Genomic DNA, 21,659 nt, shown 5'->3' with positions numbered 1-21,659 from the left:
ATTAATTTTTAAAATTTTAGATAATTTTTGTAAAAATATATGAATGTGTTATAATTCTTTTTATTTATATCGATATTGAGTAAAAAGAAATCACTAAAATTAGGGTTAAGTATGGTTTTGGTCTCTAGGGTTTAAGCAGAAAAATTTTTTTTGTCCTTAACCTTTTTTTACATACAAAATCGTCTCTAAAGTTCAATGTAGTTTTAAAATAATCTTTTTAGACAGATTAATTTTTAAATGATAAAAATACACCTTCTCTCTCTTCTTACAACCACCACCACCCCATCCACTACCACTCCATCACCATCTGCATCAAGAAACAACCTTCAACAACAACATCAAATAAATCAAAATCAAAACAGCAATGCATCACCAAATCCATTATCATTAACAAGAAATAAGAAAATCATCATCATTATCATCATCAAAACAAAATATTAAAAAGAAAGGGAGGGAAGGGAAAGGGAGGCGCGGCGCGAGGAACACGATCATCACCACCAGCTCCTCGATGACGACGAGGAACACGAGTGCGTGGGCCAGGAACGTCGCGGCGAGGCTAGGGCCCGAGTTTCTGCACTGCGAGGGCGAGTGCCAAACAGATACGAGGGCGAGGTGCCGCGAGGTTAGGGCGTGAGTTGCGGCTCCGTGAGGGCAAGGGCCAAGCGACAGCGAGGGTGAGGTCCTGCGAGGCTAGGTGCTCAACGTTGGAGGGAGTGACAGAGAAGGAGGAGTCATGGAGAGATTTTTCGATGGAGTGAGAGGGAGTGGTGGCGATGATGTGACAGAGGATTTTGACAGTGGGGGAGAGGAAGGAGGGAATGGGCTGGGTGCTGTTTTTACTTCTGATGAAGAAGAATATGAGAAGAGTATTTTAGTCCGAATGACGATTTTAAAATTATGTTGCACGTTAGGGACGATTTTGTATGCAAAAAAAAGTTGGGGACGAAAAATATTTTCGGCCTATACCTTAGAATGTTTGTTTGAAGGGAAAATGGAAGGAAAGAAAAGAGAGAAAAGAAAATGGGAAGGAAAATGATTATTTTCCATTGTTTGGTTGAATAGAGAAATTAGAGAGGAAGGAAAAGGGATTGAAAAAATTTTTCTCTCCAACATTGGAAAGAAAAATGGAGAGAAAACTAATTTTCTCTCTTTACTTCCAATATTACCCTTTCATTTTTTTTAATATATTTTGTAATAGAAGAGTAAAATTGTATTTTTATAACATTTCTTTCTTTTTTATTTTCCTTCCATCTAAACATATCTAAAGAAAATAAAAATCCACTCAATTTCTTTTATTTTCTTTTTTTCTTTTCTATTTCCTTTCTTTCTATTTCTTTCTTTCCAATCAAATATAGCCTTGGAGACCAAAATCATACTTAACTCCTAAAATTATGTAATTGTTATGATGTACATAGGTAGATGCCCATTTAATGAATTGTGACTTCCTTCGCAATTTTCGACGGCTAACTTTTCCAATATAAAAGTCGAGCTTATCAAGAAAAGACCATAAATAGAAGCGTGATATGAAGCAAATGACACACAATCAATAACAATTCTCTATTTATTTTTTATACTATCAAATACTCTTCTCTCTCTTTTATATATACATTACTACATATATATATATATATATATATATATATATATATATATGAATAATTTCTATTATATTAAAATATTAATTGTAGTGAATATTAATACTAAAATTATTTATTTACACCTCTTTATTTTATATTTATTTTTTCTTATTTATTTATTTTACAACAGTAATAATTTTTTTAAAAGAACCGAATCAACTCGTTTAACTTGCTAGTTTAGCTTTATGAACTTCTGAATTGGATGAGGCACTCGAACATTATTACTTTTACACTTTATAGTTGAACATTATTAAGACATCATAAATCAAAGTTATTTGACCATACTAATTTAAAAATACAATACGAAGTTATAAAATTAGTTCTACCACCATTCCACTACGTACCTCGTTGGATATTTAGCCAATAAAGCACGTAACGCAAATGCAATATTAATAAAATGTCGAATGTTGCCATTATATGTCCAATGACCAAAATTATATTGAACTACAAATATCACAAAGCATCATAACATCATAACACAGCTTCAGTCCCCACCCTAAACCCTAAAGTCCCACCCCGCTCCCCTCCCCCCCGGGCCCACAAAACCAAAAAACAAAAAAAGGACCGCCAAAAAAAAGAAGAGATAATAATAGGTTGGAAACTAACACTGCCCTAACTTTCAATGGTTAGCATTTCAGCTTGCTTCCATGCTCTTGTGCCCGAAAATGTCAGCGGAGTTGAATTGATAACGCAAACCAGACACAAAAGGGTTTCTCACCAGCGATTCTTCCATCACATTGCCTTTTGCCTTTTTCACATTTTAATTATCAAACTTACTTCCGCTTCTTCCGCATACCCATCCGAGATTTTGCATATCTGAAAGTCCATATTAAGCAAATACCAAACATTGGTGATTATTGAGAAAGGAAGAATATGCAGGAGAGGTGACAAAAGGATACTCTAATCGCATTCCCTCGCCAGCTGCTGAGGAATGAAGAATGGTGCCTTGTAGATTGTGTAGAGCCTCACTTGAGTTATTAACATCCTGCACATGACCAAACAGGGATTGGAAACTAAACTAAACGGGATTCGGAGGAAAATATTCAAGGGAGTGAAATTGCCTTCTCCTTGAATTGTAGAATCAGATTCAGAAATTTAAGGGTTATGGTTTACAAGACTGTTTCATACACGTCTATGAACAATCATACTAAGTCCAACATGGCAATCCATGGATTTTATCTAGGCATAACAGGGTGGAATCTAATTTTATGCATTTTTTAAACAGATTTTCAAGTGTTTACCATCATTACATATGATGTTTATTTACTTTTTTAAATGGACACAGGAAGGAACGTCCTATTCTCCCATTTGTTTAATTGTCAAATATGCAGTACAAAAATAACAGGCAACGAATGGGAAAGCATTTTAGAGAGAGAGAGAGAGAGAGAGAGAGAGAGAGAGAAGGGGGAAGACCTGGAAATCAACAAATGCAACTGGAGCCCCATATGTGCTCTGCATCTTCAGTTTCAAAAATCCAGGGTATCTGATATCAGGTAAAATAAAATTCAGCTTTTACAGTCTCCACAAATAGGAAATAATTCGCATTCACCTGATAAATATACACTAACCTAGAAAACACCTGCATGAGCTCTTGTTCATTACAAGATGGCCCTAAATTAGCCACAAATAATGTTGCACATGGGGTCGAATTTTGTGGAATGTAAGGAGTTGAACACTTTTTCTGTCCAAATAAAGATACAAAAGAAAACAGTTAGTTTAAGTGCATTATGCAACAGTTTTAAAATGAAATATTGCTCCCAATGCATGAGATAACAATAATAGGCATGATTAGACGCAACAATTGGACCATAATACAACATGCTGATATGAGTGACCAACCCCACATTTTCCTACCAGCAAACAAATGGGGCCAGATGCATGTTGGGGATGAAGAAAAGGCATTCATAGTGTTCTTCAGAAAAGTAACATGATAATCACATAATGCATTAGTCTGAACAACAACCAGCTAATCAACTAAAGGACCTATTTTTTTTTTTACCCAAATTATACAGTCATCATAAGTATTTATACTGTCTGAGTAAAGAAGCTTATAAAAAGTTGGAATAAAAGGGAAAGTTTCCACTCAAGAGCATAGCTCAAGTGGCATCTCCTATTGGCAACTGTTGAATCCTATGATAGAAACTCACTCTACAAATTTAACTTACCATCATCCAACATACTCAATATAAAATTCCACCTATGACTACATCCCCCAGGCCCATTGTAATGCTTGATATTCAATCAGGGCAAAAACTAGATCAAATTATCATGTGAAGACTCACTAGCAACAAAAATAGAATACTATTTGTCTATAATTGAAAGACACAGATCATTTATTACGAAGTGACACAATCGATAATTGCATGCGAGAAATAGCTATTGTCTCTGAATTATTACTTAAGATCAATGTAATAACTAATAATAACAATAAAAAAATAAGGGAGATAGCAGGCTAAGAAAAATAGAACTTTTGCATGCATCTTAAGAGGATGACAAGAGTGTGAATAAAACTAAATGGTATAACCATTTGAAGCACATAATACTATAATAGTGTAGAAACAATTCCAGATGATGTATAAAAATGGATAAAGTAAGTACTTCATATTTCATAGCACTAACCAGATTTGCAAATACACCATCATTCAGAGTGTTACCATCAGCATTTCCGCGACTACTCAAAGAACAAATAAACAAATAAGATGAGATAGCACAAAATGCTAATGCAACAGAACTATTGACAAAATGAAACCATGACATGCCATAGTGATGCATGTATTTTTCTTCCGGTAGAGACAGGGTTCCCCAATTGAGGCTAGACTAACATTTCAATTCGAAAACTGTGCTATTTTTGGGTGAATAAGAAGCAACCACTCCCACATAATAAAGCTGTGATTAAGTAGTGCAGATGACCTTTGTGCAGATGGATAACCAATCGTGTTCGTGTTGAAAGCAGAATTACCCATTCCAGGCATGTGAATGCTGCTAACACCTGCTAGTGCCGGAGAGTGCAAAACATGTGCAAAGTGAGCTCATAGGTAAAAGTGTCTTTCGTGTGGTCAGTAGTTAACTGGTCTCCAAGCAAGAGATTAGACATTGAGTTGCACATAACAACGCCACAACACTAAACTGAAAAGTGTTCACACAAGCTACATACATCAAGAACATCTTGTGCACTAAAACAATCTAACAACATCATCTTACCAGAATCTGAAGTCGCCCATGATCCCTAGCTTTCTTATCTGAGCCAGCTCTCTCATCATCTGCTTGTCAAGGTCAGCCAATCAATAAAATTTAATTGTAAGTACACGAAATGCAAGAGATAAAAATAATTCAATTAAAGACAGGGCCCAAAAAAATCAGAAAGAAAAATAACCGTTTTCAACCAATATGCTTTCATTCTGGTTATTTGACTAACAAAGGCATGTGCACCCACAAGGACTAGAAATATATGAGCTAATATTTGGATTATAATCTTGTTTGTTCCCCTTGAATGGTTAAAAGAAGAGGTGGTTAGGTACCTATCCTTGTGCGCTTAGCTCTGGAGTTGGATTTTGCAAGATCAATATAAAGAGTTGACTCCTTCTCAAGATCAAATACCATCCCCTGCAAGAAAACAAACAAACAAACAAACCAATTGAAGTTTAAGATAGCAATTACATAGCAACCACATGAAAAGAACATATCAAGCCGAACTACTAAACACGAATTTTCATTACCACTTAAGCAAAAAATCACACACACAAAAAAATATCACATTAGGATTAAGATGCTTACATTGAGAGCATGCATTGCCATGATTGCTGACTGCTGATTGGCGAACACAGCAAAAGCAAATGGCTGCTACCAGTAATAACAAATCAATAAAATAACCATTTAAAAAAAGAAAAGAAAAGAAACGTGAAACGGAGAGTGAGAGAAAAAAAAAGTGTAGTGATGAAACCTGAGAGGAATTGGTAGGGTTTCGAAGGTGAGAGGATTCGTATCCAGGGAACTCGCGGAAGAGATTGTAGATTTCGCGGGGCTTCACGTCTTCGGGGAGACCAGCCACGAAGAGAGTGCGAACCTCGTTGCCGGGGGATTGAGGAGGAATCGGAGGGCCGTATGAGGCGAACATTGGCGGCGGCGTCTGCGGGTGAGGCACGTACTGCGTGTGGAGGTGGTGCGCCGGCGGGTGAGCCGCTCCCGGCGGGGGAGGCACCACCGCGACGATGGGAGGGGGAGGAGGGTGCTGGTAATACTGATAAGTGGGCTGTGAGTAGTACGCAGCCATGTCGTCCATTTCGAATTCAAAGCTCACGCAAAAATTTAGCCCTAGAAGATAGAAATTACAAATTCTCAAATTCTTCGCTTTACCAGAATGCTAGCTACCTGTTCTTGTTTTTTCTTCTCTATCAAAAAACAATAATCAATCAATTTAAAAATAAAAATATTTCTGTTTATTTTTTTTTTGGACGGTCCACAAAAGGCCCAAAGCACAACAAACGGGCTAACCACCCATGACCCACCCGACCCGGAGATCATTCTCAAAAAGTTTCTTTGTGCGTCGTTCCTCCTTAGCTGCCCAATGAAGCCCGAACCCTCGCCACTATCGTCTAATACTTACAGACGCCTGAATCCTGTTCCGGTTCGGTGCAATTCCGTCGTAGGGTCTGAGACCGATCCCACTCTATGGGCAATTTGAGCTTTCGATTTGCTTCCACTACATCAACGTTAGCTCCAGGATCTCGTCACCGCTCCCCATCTTCCAGCAGCAGCAGCCAACGAGAGGTTGAGTCACTGTCTCATTAACTGCGATGAGACTCCATCTGCCACGCCCCATCACAGCCTATCGATTGCACTCTTACCCTTTAGAGTAGTCGTCCACACATGCATCCGACACACTACCGACAACCCACCTGGAACCTGTAAATCCAAGTCAAAGAGCCCGCCTTTGTAACTCCTACGGCATGCAGCAACCTTTGTAGCCCCATTTGCGTCATCTCCAAACTCTGCCTCTGCTCTCTGCACTGTCACCTGGAGCGAGAGGTTTCCGCCACAGCAACGTAAATAGAGCTCTTGAACTCCCAAATAGCTCCTGCCGTCAGTCATGGTCTGTTTGCCAATCTTGAAACAGTAAAATTATCCTTTCGGAGAATGTTCCTGATGGACAGTGGGTTATACGTGATCCAATTTTGGCAGAGATATCCCTGACCTATGAGCTTCGCCACTTCATGCGCTAATGAGTTTGCTTCTCTGGGTACCCAGGTAAAACCACAACTTGAAATCTCTCTTGCTAAATGTAATATGTCTTCTAGTATAACTTGAATTTCTGTAATTGATGCATGTGACTTTAGTGCCTGGATGAGTATCTGATTATCAGATTCTATGATAACTTTCTGCATTTGAAAATTCTGTGACATAATTAAAGCTGTCCTAACCGCTAATGCCTTCGCAGCTAATGGGGAAGTGGCGACTATGGAGGAGTTAATTCCTGAGAGAAGGGTACCATTGTGGTCTCTGAGCACCGCTGCCGTAGCACCCAAAGATTGTGCTTCAACAAAAGCTGCATCAATGTTGCATTTGATCCAACCTTCCAGTGGTGGTCTCCAGGTAACCCTGCTGCCTGTTCTTGTTACATTAGTTGAAACCTTTGCTGGTACCTCTGTTATATCCATAAATTCCAATTCCATTAGTTTAGCTTTGCGAATCACCAATATAGGATTAGGATTGGTCTTCTGATATACGGCTAGATTTCTCGCTTTCCACATCTCCCAAACTAGAAAACCAACTTTACTGCTGTAAAGATCGTAATTAACCCCTGCATTCAGCCTTATATTTCCTAGAAGATCCATCATCCACTTTCCAAAAGAAGAAACTGTTAGGGTCGTAGGACAGCATTGAATATAGGCCCCAAACCAAGCTGCCCTTGTCCAGGGACATAGCAGCAATGCATGCTCAGTGGACTCTGGTTCCTGCAAACAAATAGGACAAATAGGGGTGTTACTTATTTTTTTAATAAAAATATTTTCAAAAATAGGTAGTATGTTATGCGAAGTCCGCCATAAAAAGGTTCTGATTTTCTGAGGAACTCTTAATTTCCAAATTTCCTGCCATAAGTATTTTCTGAGCAACATGATATCCCGTCTTGATAGTGTAAATGCCATCCGATCTGAAAGGCCAGCTGAGCCTATCCTCCATTCCACAAATACTTACTGGGGTTCTAATGATTTTATCGATCGAAGCTTCATCAAAATGTATCTTTAACTTATTCATATTCCACCCCTCTCCTTCAAGAATCAAATCCTTCACAAACTTAGAATTAAGGTTTCTAACGACAAGCTCCTTATCCATATTCATTACTGACTTATCTTCCAGAATTCTTACTCGCTATCCATTCCCTATCAACCATCTTCCATTTCTCAAAAGAAAATCCCTACCATGAACAATATTTTTCCACATCCATGATGCTGCACTTCCTGTCTTAGCATCTTTAAAATCATCGTTTGGAAAGTAAATAGCTTTTAGTACCTGAACCTAAATTGCATTAGGATTTTCCAAAATTTTCCACGCTTGTTTTGCCAAATGTGCTATATTCTGACTAAATCCTTGAACCCAATACATCCATCCTTTTTACTGGCACATATCTTATCCCAACTCTTCCAATGAATATCTCTTTCCTTTCCTGAAGACGCCCACCAAAATTTGGCAATTTTCTTACTAACACGTTCACAAAAACCTTTAGGAAAAAGAACCACATTCATAGTATAGGAAGGTAACGCTTGAACTATTGATTTGAATTTTGATGAGAACCTCTTTTCCATATTGATTAAGGAGTTTTTGTTTCCAACCCCCTAGCTTATTCACCATTCTGTCTTCAATCCAACTGAGAGCACTATTCTTTGATCTTCTCCAGTGAGCCAGAAGCCCAAGATACTTACCTGGTTTATCCCAAGCTGACAAACCCAAAATCTTTTCTATCTCTACTCTATTCCTAATTGGAATCAGGTTTCCAAACTTGATCCCAGATTTGTCCAAGTTGATTCACTGTCCTGAGGCTTTAGTGTACATGTTCAAAATGGTAATGAACTGATAGATTTTCTCCTCACTATCTTTTAAGAAAATTATATAATCATAAGCAAAAAGGAGGTGTGAAATAGCTAGTGCAGTAGGGGCGATTATAACTCCCGAAATTCTGTCGTCTTCTTTAGCCTTATCCATAACAATGGTGAAAATCTCAGCCGCTATGATAAATAGGTACGGCGATAGGGGATCCCCCTGCCTAAGACCCCTCTGCGGCTCAATGGTCGTCGACAAAATTCCATCAATCTTAATCTTATAACTTACTTGGCTCACACATTTCATCAACATATTTATCCAGTGCATGTTAAACCCAAAGGCCCTTAGAGTTGCTTCTAAGAATGACCACTCCATCCTATCATAAACTTTATTCATATCAATCTTAATAGCTAAGTTCCTGCAGGCATACTATTCAAACCATGGAACATTTCCTGCACTATAACCAAGTTATCTTGAATCAGGTGTCCTCCCACAAAAGCACTCTGGATGGGGGATATGATTTTATCAATTATTTTCCTAAGCCTAATAACCAACACTCTATAAATAATCTTATAAATAAACTTGCAGCAGGTGATCGGCCTAAGCTGATTAAGGGTTTCCGGATGATTAGTCTTAGGAACCAAAACTATAAAGGTTTCTCCAACACTACTTGGTAAATTCCCATCGTGAAAAAAACTCTTAACAACATCACAAACCTCTTTACCAACAATTATCCAATACTTTTGATAGAAGAGACCATTTAAAATGTCTGGTCCTGATGCCTTAAGACTTCCCAGACTGAAAGTAGCCTCTTTGATTTCCTGATCTGTAATCTCCTTCATGAGCTCCTCATTCATATCCTCAGTCACTCTAACAGGAATATGGCGAATGCAAGCAGTCATATCTAAATGCTCCGATGCCTTAAAAAGATCCCGAAAGTGACCTGCTGTTAGGTTGAGAATTTTCCTTTTCCCACACACCCAATTTCCTGTAGAGTCCTTTAATCTCTCTATCCTATTTCTATCTCTTCTTTGGATGGTAGAGGCATGGAAGAAGGATGTATTCTTGTCCCCAAATTTTAACCACTTTACCCTCGATCTCTGACCCCAATATTTCTCCTCTTGTCTCCATAATCTGGTGATTTCCAATTTAAGTCTGTTAATCTCCTCCTGCTGAGTCTCTGTATAATCAGCTTCCTAGAATTATTTGAGGCAGAGCTTTAAATTTCCTATTTTAACATATGCCCTCTTAAAACTGACTCTACTCTATTTGACCAATTCCTTCTTATAATTTTGTATCCTTCAATTCAGATTAGTCCAGTGATCAGCCCCAGAGTTGCCAGAACTGCTCCATCCTCTCCTAAGAACAGTGTCGCATTCAGCATGGTCCACCCAAAATGCCTCAAATTTAAAATTTTTACTCCTTCTACCTCTAGGATTAACATTGAGAACTAGAGGAGTATGATCTGAACTAATAGGTGGTAAGGCTGAGAGTGTGGCATGTTGGAACGCTTTTCTCCATTCCCAGTTGACAAGAACCCTATCTAGCCTTTCCTTAGTGACACAACCATTCCTTGGATTACTAAACCACGTGTATTTCATCCCTTGAAGGTCCAAATCCAAGAGAGCATTCTCATGTACAAAATTCCTGAAAGCTACAATCTGATTACTCGGTTTAGGATGCAGACCTACCTTCTCATCTTGTGAAATTACGTCATTAAAGTCCCCGATCAACACTCTTGGCTGTGCCAAATTACTATTCACAACAGTTAATTCCTTCCATAACTCCTTCCTTTTCTTGTAATCTGGATGACCATAAACAAAAGTAGCCTCCCAATCCATATCACTGCCACTGCTAACTTTAGTTTTAATAAAATTATCACACCAAGCATAAACATGAATATTTACATTACTCTTCCAAAAGATACAAAGTCCCCCGGATAGCCTCCGGGACTTTACACAAAACATGTTATCAAAACATAACTTACTCCTAATTCTATCACAACTTGGTTTACTAGTTTTGGTCTCCATAAGGAACAAAATGGACAGCCTGTGATATTTTTAGATACTTTTCAATTCATGTACTGTCGAAGGGGCCGCCATTCCTTGACAGTTCCAGCTGACAACAATCATGGATGATGGTGGGGCATGTCAAGGCCCGCCTCCTCAGCCATGTTTGTTTCAGCATCATTTTTGTACTTCTTACCTGGTTGTTGCATACTAATTTCGTTAGATTCCTTCCTTTCCTCTACATAATCTACATTGATGCTCAAGTCTCTCTTCCTTTTGAGGTTCAGATGCATTCCTAAATTGTAAGCCAGCTCCAAAGCCCACTTGAAATCATTCCTCTGCTGAGACTTTGCAATGCTATCCGCTTCCATTTCTTGCTGATCCTCTGCTAGTTCTACAAAATACCTTTCCCCATTTTCCATCCTCTGAATCATGGTTCTGGTACCTGCAGTGACAATTCTTTTCATTTTTGGTTTTTTCCTGTAGCTCCACAGCTGATCTGCATTCTTACTTATACATTCTGCCCCCTTACTGTTGGTTCCAGCATTTCGTCGTTAAGTTGATGGTTTTGCTGAGTCCCCTTCTTGCCAAAAAGCATGTTCAACTCTTCTCTGATTGTTAAACGCCTGTTATTATCATTGCCTCCTTCCTTTACCTGTAGGTGTCGTGGCTCTTCCTCAGTAACCATCAGCCCAGCTAGGTTGACCTCATTCTTTGTTGTTCTCATGAGAGAAGGTAGAGCCTCATTATTTTCATTGGCTTGTGCAAGGTCTAGACGCCCCGCATCATTGTGCCCGACTTCCGAATTCACTTATCCTGCCACTTGGAGCTTATCCTTCCCTTTCCTCATCCTGTTGATAAGGTTAGCTGGCATCTCACCCAAACTTGAATGTTTCTCTTCAGAAATATCATGCCTGGTTGACAAACTAACTGATTCATCGTTGAGCTGCTTCCTAGAACCCTGGATCTCTCTAAGTAGGATATTTTGTTGCTCCAGGTTACACTAAAAAATTCTCTAAAACCCTCTCCCTGCTCTGTTACCCGTACAGCTTTCATCTACCCAATTCTCCTCCGAAGTCTCCATTTTTCCATGCTCACCTTCACACGCTAGTTTATCATCCACAGATCCCTGTTTTCCTTATCTTGTCGCTGCTCTGCACCTATAACTGAAATGGCCTTAGCTCTATTGACCCCCAATCCCAGAGCATACCTTGGTTTCAATGGGTCCCAACAAGCAGTTGCCATTGGATTTTTGCACTCCTTCTTATTTTGACCAAGGATTCCACAGTTTAGGCAATAGCTATCCTAAATCCTTTCATATTTCAGGTCAACCCACAGATCATGAAGATTTTCTCTTGCTAGCCAAAAACCAGTAGGTAAAGGCTTAGTGACATTCAAAGTTACCTTAACCCTCAAAAAGGTTCTCTGAAGGATGTTGTTCCATCGTAGGTTTTCTGTTTCCATCACAACACCTAGTCTTCTACCAATAATTTTAGCAGTTCTGGTCATTATGTAATGAAGCGGAAGCCCATGTATTTGTACCCATAATTTGATATATTTGTGATCGACATCGTATTCTGACTGTCTGCCATTCCAAAACTGCAGGTTGAGAAGATTTTCTCTGATGCTCCAAGGTCCAGCTTTGCATATCTAAACACCCTTGCTAGCATCCCTGAAATTGATGAGAACTTTGTTTCTGCCGACATTTGAAATCGCTACTCCTTTCGGATTCTCCCAAATTCCCAGAAGTGCTGCTTTGCACGTCCTGAAGCTAACTTTTTTGTCAGGGATAATCTTGCCCACCATATGCAAATTTCCTTCAATGAAGCTATCTTCATATTCTGGATTGAGACGAACCACTTCACCATTGAACGACTGATCTTCTTCTTGAGCCATGTCTAGAGATACAAGGGTAGAAAAAACAAAATTGTCGTACTGAATGAGAGATGAACTAAAGACTCTCATTAACAGAGGAAGATTCTCCTTGAGAGAATTAAGGCGGTCGGAACTGTTTTTGGAGTTGGCGACTTTTTATCAGGGAGTTAGCGGGTTTCGTTTTCTGCTGAGAAAGTTATGGGTTAAGGCTACGGATTAGGTAGCAATGGATCATCACATTACAAAGCCCATCCTAAAAGAGATTCTTATTTTTGTTAATCAATTATTTACTGATGATCCTTAAACATTCCTTGCTAAATGAGAAGTGTTGTATTTCTTGTTAATTAAATAAATTTTAATTTTTTTATTTATTATATTTTATATTAATGACTCAAATTTAAAATTTAGCATTTAGAATTTTGCGTTCATAGTTTAGGATTTAGAGTTTAAAATTTCGATTTTAGGGTTCAAAATTTAAGGTTTAAGATTTAGAATTTAAGTTTTATTTAAAATTCAAAAAATACTACACTCGTTAATTTTTTTTAAAAAGCATTAACATTTGTTACAATTCAAAATATTTACAATCTACACTAGGGCTGGAAGTGAGTCAAGCCAGTTTGAACTCGACTCGTTAATAGCTTGATAAACTGAACTTGTGAGTTGGTGAGCCGAGCTTGAGCTTGGATAAGCTCAGCTCATTAGCTCATGAACTGGCTCGATTATATATAATATTAAAAGTATAGATTAAATGCATATAGGATATGCGTATTAATATATATATATATATATATATATATATATATATATATATATATATATATATATAATAGTAATATATAATTTTACATATATATTAATATTCTTAATTATTTAAAATTTTATATATAATTTTGATGTAGGACATAAATAAAAAATGTATAATTAATAGATAGACAATATATAAAATTTATCTTTTTTTAATATTTTTTAATATATATAAGTTATAATTTATTGATAGAGAATTATAGATTATATTCCTATTATTTGAGCCAACTCATGAGCTTTCGTTGAGCTTACAAAATAAGCTCGATTGTTAATGAGTCGAATTGTGAGCCAAGCTTAATTTTCATGAGTCGAACTTGAGCTTGGTCTAGCTCAGCTCAACTCGACCCACTTTCAGCCTTAGTCTACACAAAAAACAAAAGAATCACAATATCTCGTGTCTATAAAAAAAAAGGCAAAGATCAAGACCAACAACAAAAAGCTCAAACAAAAATAATATACACACATGGAGAGGAAAAAAAGTGTTTTCCCTTCATATATATCTAAAATTAGGGGTGTACAAAAATTAACCAAAATATGGTTAACCGGTTAAAAAACCATAACCACATTTTGGTTAATCAATTTAATAAAATAATTTTAAAATCATATCCATATTTTTTAAAATTGGTTAACCAAAATCAAATTAAAAAAACCGGTTTTTAACCGGTTAACCAAAACCAAAGCCAAATTAAAAGAAAACCTAATTTCAAAGCCTAATTTCAAAAATCACTTCGCCTCTTCGAACTCACTCTTCGCCGCTTCTCCTATGTACGCCGCCGACTACCGTCAACAATTCTTCACCTCTGCTTCTCGCCGGTGGTTCGTCGGACCTCTGCCTCTTCGAGACTTCACTTTGATTCGCGACTCTGTCTCTCTGCCTCGACCTCCCATTCTTGCCACCGTAGTATCTCTCTTTTTCGGTTCTCTTCTTCTTTCGTCAGTGGCTTGCCGGAACTCAACATTTCAGGTCAGCCTCCTCCTTGCCCTTGGTTCTGAGTTCTGAGTTTTCTCCTGAGTTTGTTATCTGGGTTTTTTCTATTTTGTGGATTCGTTCTGTTTTTACCTTCATTAGTATACTTCTGACTTCTTCATTTCAATGGATTGAAAATGTGCAGATTTTAAAGTCTCTCAATATTGAACTCTTCATTTCAATGGATCCTGCTGTAAGTTTTTTCTTCACTGTGGTTTACTTTTTGATTAATTAGGACTTAATTTATTTATATTATTTGAATTGAGAATTATTGTTCTAATTATCTGTTCTTCTTCACTGTGGTTCACTTTCTAATGAATGAATATAATCTATGATATCTGAACTACATTGTCAATGTCGTGGATCATACACCTAGTGCATTGAATATGTTGAGCTTTGATTGGTTTACCAAAAGAAATAATATGGATTTTTGTTCATCTCCTTTGATTTTGGTCCTGCATTCTTGTTTTACATTGTTCAATTTAATCTATTTGTATTAGTACATTACACCTCAAGTAAACTAATCACTACATGTATAATGCTAACCACTACATGTATAATGCTAACCATTAATTTCTACAAAGAGTTAAGAGGGTTATGGTACTTTTTGCTTTTTCTTTTTTGCTGTAATGTGGGAATATTGTTGTTTCTTGGAGGAATGGGTTGGAGGTGGTAGCCACTTCTTCTTTTGGGTTTAATAGTTTTCACTTTTCACATTTCTGTGTGGTGCTACCATGGCTGATTTGGGTGGAAAGTTGGTTGTGGTGTGGGAGTGTGGTGGTGGGAATGGGAAAGACATGAACATTTGGTGTGCTGAGATTCAAGTTAGCAAGAAGAAAAATCATAATTAGATATATGACTTATAAAAAAGAAAAGGAAATACGGCAAGAAAAAAAATTTTCCGAAACAAATTAAACTTCAGACTTTTCTTACCCCGTGATCGTCCATCCTCATTTTCTTTACTAGATGAATGCATCCTTGACTCTTTTTTTTAATTGTTCACTAAAACAGGCACATCGCCTAGCCCAGAAGCACAAGTGGGTAGGTTTGATGCAGAATATGCCCGGGAAAAAATGATATCAATGTTTGTTTGTGAGGAGCTTCCTTTTTTATTGTAGAAAGTCAAGGTTTTAAATAATATTCAGTGGCTCTGCAACCAGGATTCAACACTCTTTCACGTATTACATTGGCACGTGACATCTTGATGCTCTATGAAACAAAGAAGGTTCAACTTCAAAGATACTTTTCCAAATACGGAGGAAGAGTTTATCTTACAACTGATAACTGGAGTTCGTGTCAGAATGTGGCGTATATATGTTTGACTGTTCATTTTATTGATGTGGACTGAAAATTGCAAAAGAAAATACTAAATTTTTGCCAAGTCACCGGCCACACGAGAGAGATTATGGCTCAAAATGTTGAAGCTTGCTTGAATAGCTGGAAGTTGAACAAGATCTTAAGTTTGACAGTTGATAATGCATCGTCTAACAATGTAGGAGTTATGTATTTATAAAGAAGGCTGATTTTTTGAAAGAGTTCAGTTTTGAATGGAGAGTATCTCTATATGCGGTGTTGTGCGCATATTTTAAACCCGATTGTGAAGGATGGATTGAAGAAGATTGATGATTCAGTCACCAAAATTTGGGACGCTATGAAGTATGTTAGATCCTCAAATTCAAGATTAACTAGGTTCAAGGCATGTATTGCACAAGAGAATATTCCACATAAGAGTCTTGTTTGCATAGATGTTGAAACGCGATGGAACTCTACATACTTAATGTTAGTAGCAGCCTTAAAACATCAGAAGGCATTTGAGCTATTAGAGATGCAAGACAAAAAATTTGTTGAAGAATTATACAAGGGACGAGGGGTACCTTCAATTCAAGATTGGGATTATGCTAAGTCTGTCTTACCGTTTTTAGAGATGTTTTACGATGCTACACTTCGCATCTCTTGATCCTCTTATGTCACTAGTAATTTATACATGAAAGAAGTGTTTGCTCTTGGAAGGAGGATTCAACAATATCGTGATGATGATGATTTGAGCATAAGTCTTATGGCAAGTAAGATGAAAGCAAAATACAACAGGTATTGGAAAAATGCAAAAACTATTAACATGTTGTTAATTGCCGTAGTTCTAGATCCTTGCCATAAGTTAGATTATGTTGAGTGGTGCCTAGTTAATTCTTTTGGTGTGAAAGTGGGCGGTGAATTGAAGACAAAGTTGTCTTCTTGTCTTCATTCACTTTATAATTTATATCAAGGTGCAGATGAAGAAAACCAAGATGATACCCTCTCCCAACCGAGTGCAAGTGATAAAGCCAAAGACATTTATGATATGGGGTTATATCGTCGATCAACCGGTTGCAAATCCAATCTTAAATCTGAGCTTGATCGTTATTTGAATGAAGACTGTGAGCCAGATGATAAGCCTTTGGATATTCTAGGATGGTGGAAGGTTAACTCGAATCGGTTTTCCGTCCTAGCAAATATGACACGGGACATATTGGCTATACCAGTTTCAACAGTAGTTTCCGAATCTGCTTTTAGTATGGGGGAAGAATCATCGATCAATATCATAGCTCATTGACTCCTAAGATGGTAGAAGCTAGCCCTTGTATGTACCGAAGATTGGCTTAAAGGAGACTTTTTCTCTTCTCTTGCACCTGAGAATTTCGAAGAGCTTGAAAAGGTCAAGCAAGGTAAATTGAATAAAATTAATTATGTAGATTCAAATGATGAATAAAATTAATTAAATTATTCCGTTAGTCTTTATAATTTTTTTAAATTTATAATTATTTTTTTGTGCAGATTTGATTTTATCAGAGGACATTACTTGTTCAGTGGATCCAGGTTCAATTGCGCTTGAAGATGACTAGAAAGTCTTAATTGTTTATGTTTTTTTTAGTTATGTTCTAAACACTTAGGTGGTAAAGATATTAGAATTGTTTTTCCATATATGATTAGACTTGCTTATGTTTATGTTTATGTTTATGCTTATGTTTATGTTGGTTTGTTTGAAGCACACCTTATAGCAGTTGCAATGTCATTTTTGGATGGGGATATTGGTGTCAACAATTATAGCAGTTGGAATGTCATTTTTTAGCCTCAATGGGATTATATCCACAGTGAATTTCTTGTATAGTTTGGGGATGCTGTTGGAATTTTGCATCGTTTCTTTGGCTCAGGAGAAAATTTCCATCATTGAATAGGTCTTTTGAAGTGCCATTGGAAATGAAGGGTTTGATCCTAATGTGCCTTATACATTCTTTGTTTTTGGTGTATATGATAAATGTTGCCACCTAAAGTTTAGAAAAGTAATTACTATTTATAATAGAAGGGATTTCATTATTTACAAATGTTACCTGTATTATTTAAAAAGAAAAAAATTTATTTTTAGATTAAAAAAATTAATTTAAAAAAAAGTAAAAATTTGGATTTTTGTATGTGAAAAAATTAATTTTTGTGTAAAAAATAATTTTTAAGTTTAAAAATCAATTTTTTGGTATAAAAACCAGTTTTTTGGTGTAAAAACTGATTATTTTTTAAAACCGATTAAAAACTGATTTAAATTTTACTAACCGGTTAATAACCAGTTTTATAATGTAAAATCAATTTGGTTAATAATCAAGACTATATTTTTGATTAATCAAAAAACTGGTTTGATTTTTAGATTAACCAAACCATAAACACCCCTATTTAAAATATAGATAAAATATGCTTTTTATTCTTAACATTTGTGAATTTTTTTTCAAAAATACTTCTAATGTTTAGTTTCATTTATTTTATTTTCTAACATTTTTTATTTATTTATTTAATTTTGTTCTTAATATTTTTAATTTGTGTTAAAAATATTTCTGAATGTTTTTAAATTTTGTTTCTAACCTTTTAGATAGAGTTAACATCCAAAAGTAATTTTGACACAATCAAAAATATCATAGACAAAATTGAATGAAATTAAAAATATTAAAAATATTTTTAAAAAAATACATAAACACTAAATATAAAAAAATATACGTTATCCTTAAAATATGTGTACAATGTCCTTTAAAATTGATGCACCGATAAATAAGATAGAAAATAAAAAGAAAAGTATAGGTAACCAACAACATTATTAAACAATATAAATAATATGATTAAAAGAGTAAATTAATCTTAAATTTAATTAGTGACATTAAATTAGGGACTGTAGTGTCTTTTAGTTAAAATGGGCCAATTTTAAAATCTGTTATTCATGTTGTTCAAATAAATTATTAGTTATCTAGCATTATTCAAATAAAAATTATCCCTCAAAATCATCCTCAAAATTTATCTGTTAGATTTACCCATAATAAACGTTTTTGTAAAATTTAGTAAATATAATTTATATAAACAAATAAACATAGATCTAGAGAAAAAAATTTCTTCATGACTTTTTAAAATGTGAATTTGATGTCTGCTATCATTCAAAATGCAACACAACTCAATATTTCTTATCACAAAATTTTAGAATTTTCTATGATTAAAATTAAAAAAATTTATGTATTATAATTTGATTCCGTTTAACGAGGTGTATCCGTATCAAAAATAAAAAAAAATTAGTTATTATTTATAAAAATATTATTTTATTAGCGAATGGTAAAATAATTTTTTTAGATCACATATTTATCCGGTCTAAATTCAATCGGTACAAATTTTTATTAATATTCATTGCTCAAATAAATTGTACCAAAATATTTTAGAAATATTTTATCGTTGAGATCGTTTATTATACCAAGATCATTAACACTGGTATATAAAAGAACTAATTAAATAAAGTAAAAAGTAAAAACTGATGTTCGAATAATTATCGCTTTTGATAATTATCTCTTAAGAGATATTTTAAGAGCTTAAATCTTAACTCTTTTTAAGAATGGGTCCTGAAGTAAAAGAATGAGAGAAAGATTAAAAATCACAAAAAAAAAAAGTGTTTAAAAGTCTTTATTAAAATATTATCTAAGAGTCAAATTGTAATTTAAGAAAGTTAAAAGAAGTTAAAAGAAAATTTAGCTAACGTGTCCTAAAACTTTATTAGTAAAAGTAAAGAAAAAGAAGGTATAAGAATTAACTAGGCAACAAATGAATATATTAATAGCAAAGAGGACAAAAGTGTAATAAATTACTAAGATAAAAATTGTAAATATAAGGAGTTAAAGGGATAAAAACGTAAATAATTGGAGGTTAGGAGTTAAATATAATTTCATAAAAGTTTCGAGACAAAATATAAATTAAAGAAAATATAGGAATAAATTAGTAACTTAGGGCAAAATAGTTTTATGATAAATTCAAAGATAAAATAGTAATTATGTTAAAAAGATCAGAGATAAAATAGTAATTATGAGAAAGTTTAAAGATAAAAAAATTATATTAAAATTTGAGGACATGAAGACCATTAAGATAAAGATAAACAGTAAAAATGTAATTATGAGATTAAGGAGCAGCAAAATGGTTTTTAAGAAAAAATTTAAGAATAATAAGGTAAATTTCAAGCTTAATGGGTATAAAAGTCATTTAATAAAAGATCAAAGACAAAATGACAATTTTGATGTCCAAAGAATACAAAGGTTATTTTATAAAGGGTAAAGTACTAAATTGGTTCCTAAGTTTGGATGTAATTCTGTTTTGATCCTTAAGGTTTAAAGTGTTCTATTTGAATTCAAAAAAGTTTCATTTAGCATCAATTTAATCCTACATTGAGGTCAAAGTTAAATAATTAACGGAATGTCCTACATAACAACAGTACAAGAATAAAATCGATAATCTGGAGAATAAGTACAAGCTCTAGATCAACCGTTAATGCATCAATACATTTATTTATCATTTTCTTTAGTTCTATAGAAAATTTTTTATTTATATTATAAAAAAAATAATAAATAAATGTATTGATGCATCAACGGTTAATTTTGTGCCTCTGGAGCTTGTACTTGTTCTCCAAATTATCGATTTTGTTCTTGTACTGTTGTTATGTAGGACATTCCGTTAATTATTTAAGTTTGGCCTCACTGTGGGACTAAATTGATGCTAATTAAAACTTTTTTAGATTCAAATAGGACACTTTAAACCTTAAGGACTAAAACAGAATTACGCCCAAACTTAGGGAACCAATTTAGTACTTCCTTTTTATAAAAGGTTGAGAACAAAATGGTAATTGCAAACTCTAAAGAACAGAAGAGTCATTTTTATAAAAGACTAAAGACAAAATGATAATTTAAGATAAAAAATAACTAAATGATTTTTTTTGCCAAGATAAAGATAAAAGGATTCCTTACAAAAAAACAAAAAAACCTAAAGAACTTAAATAAGATATAAACCTTACCAACTTAACGCTCAAATTATAAGGGTAAAATTTTTAAAACTGTTAAATTTTATTTGAGTACACATTGTTTTTCATTGTAAGCATATTATGACATCAAATTCTGTGATAATTGTCAAATATCAGGCTAGAGTTATAATTTTATCCATCTTATTACGCATGCTTAACGGATACAAATGAAAAGTTATATTTAGGCTTGGTCTTAGGTAATGTTGGATTGTAAGTAGTCATTGACACGTGAGTTTATGGTCTGCCTAGGAGGCTAGGACAAACATACATTATATTATTTGTTGCATAATCTTTGTTATTGTGTTGGGTGATTGTATTTTGTTATTTATCTGTGTTTGGCTATTGTGGCTATTTGAATGCTATAGAACTAAGGTTCTAGTCATAGGAGGATTGAGATTGTAGGCCTAGAGTCAAACTAGTATACGCGTGACTGTCCTAACACAAAGGATTATCCTAAAATTGATAGATAAATTAGCCTATTTTTGTTAGTACTTTGCTGAAAACTGTAGATTCTCACATTTTTTCTTTACTTTTCTTAGAGATGATGTCAACGATACGATAATGTACGTTGAGATACTGTAATCGTTTTATTAGTATGACTCGGACTATTGAAATACATTCATCTTAAATAAGATTTGAGTTCGTATATATACATTGAAAACAGGGTCAAACTGATGTACAAATAAGAGGGGTATTTGTCCTCACAAAAATTTTGAAAAAAATACTAAATTATATATAAATCAGATGTATATATTTGTCCATTTATTATATTATGTTTGCTCCTAAAATAAAATTTAAATTATTTTTTTGTATTTTATGTTAAAATTTTTTTTGTTAAATTTAAGATACAATAATAATTATCTTGTTAAATTTAATTTCGTATAAAATTTTAAAATAAATAAATAAATCAACTTATAAAAATAATGATAATTAACTTTATAATACCAGCTACTCAGTAATTAGTTGTGTTGGAATAAATAATTTTATTAACC

General features: G+C 34.6%; 2 protein-coding genes and 1 long non-coding RNA gene across 4 annotated transcripts; 2 read left to right on the top strand and 1 right to left on the bottom strand.

Annotated features, from left to right (window-relative positions):
* Positions 1 to 2,010: 2,010 nt before the first annotated feature.
* On the bottom strand, positions 2,011 to 6,041 carry LOC112748531 (uncharacterized). Its single transcript, XM_072217685.1, is given in 10 exon segments — positions 2,011 to 2,453; positions 2,537 to 2,622; positions 3,051 to 3,120; positions 3,206 to 3,318; positions 4,257 to 4,460; positions 4,463 to 4,665; positions 4,832 to 4,897; positions 5,156 to 5,240; positions 5,412 to 5,474; positions 5,578 to 6,041. Coding segments are annotated over 10 exon segments (1,272 nt in total). The 5' UTR covers positions 5,917 to 6,041; the 3' UTR covers positions 2,011 to 2,410.
* Positions 6,042 to 6,196: 155 nt separating this feature from the next.
* On the top strand, positions 6,197 to 12,937 carry LOC140179583 (uncharacterized). 2 transcript variants are annotated; one of them, XR_011873111.1, is made up of 4 exons: positions 6,199 to 6,881; positions 7,072 to 7,226; positions 11,343 to 11,543; positions 12,287 to 12,937. It is a non-coding gene; the product is annotated as an uncharacterized lncRNA (long non-coding RNA). The 2 variants fall into 2 exon arrangements; XR_011873112.1 differs by lacking the exon at positions 11,343 to 11,543 and having other exon boundaries at positions 6,197 to 6,881.
* A 1,058-nt stretch (positions 12,938 to 13,995) lies between these two features.
* LOC112748529 (uncharacterized) lies at positions 13,996 to 17,455 on the top strand. The gene is made up of 4 exons (XM_072218537.1): positions 13,996 to 14,324; positions 14,473 to 14,520; positions 15,339 to 17,029; positions 17,139 to 17,455. The coding sequence occupies exons 1-3, from the start codon at positions 14,124 to 14,126 to the stop codon at positions 15,402 to 15,404; spliced, it is 315 nt and encodes a 104-aa protein (XP_072074638.1). The 5' UTR covers positions 13,996 to 14,123; the 3' UTR covers positions 15,405 to 17,029; positions 17,139 to 17,455.
* Positions 17,456 to 21,659: the final 4,204 nt, after the last annotated feature.

This window comes from Arachis hypogaea, chromosome 15 (assembly GCF_003086295.3).
Source record: "Arachis hypogaea cultivar Tifrunner chromosome 15, arahy.Tifrunner.gnm2.J5K5, whole genome shotgun sequence".
NCBI lineage: Eukaryota > Viridiplantae > Streptophyta > Magnoliopsida > Fabales > Fabaceae > Arachis > Arachis hypogaea.
The sequence above is the reverse complement of the archived record's forward strand: the minus strand, read 5'-3'. Positions and strand labels throughout refer to the sequence as shown.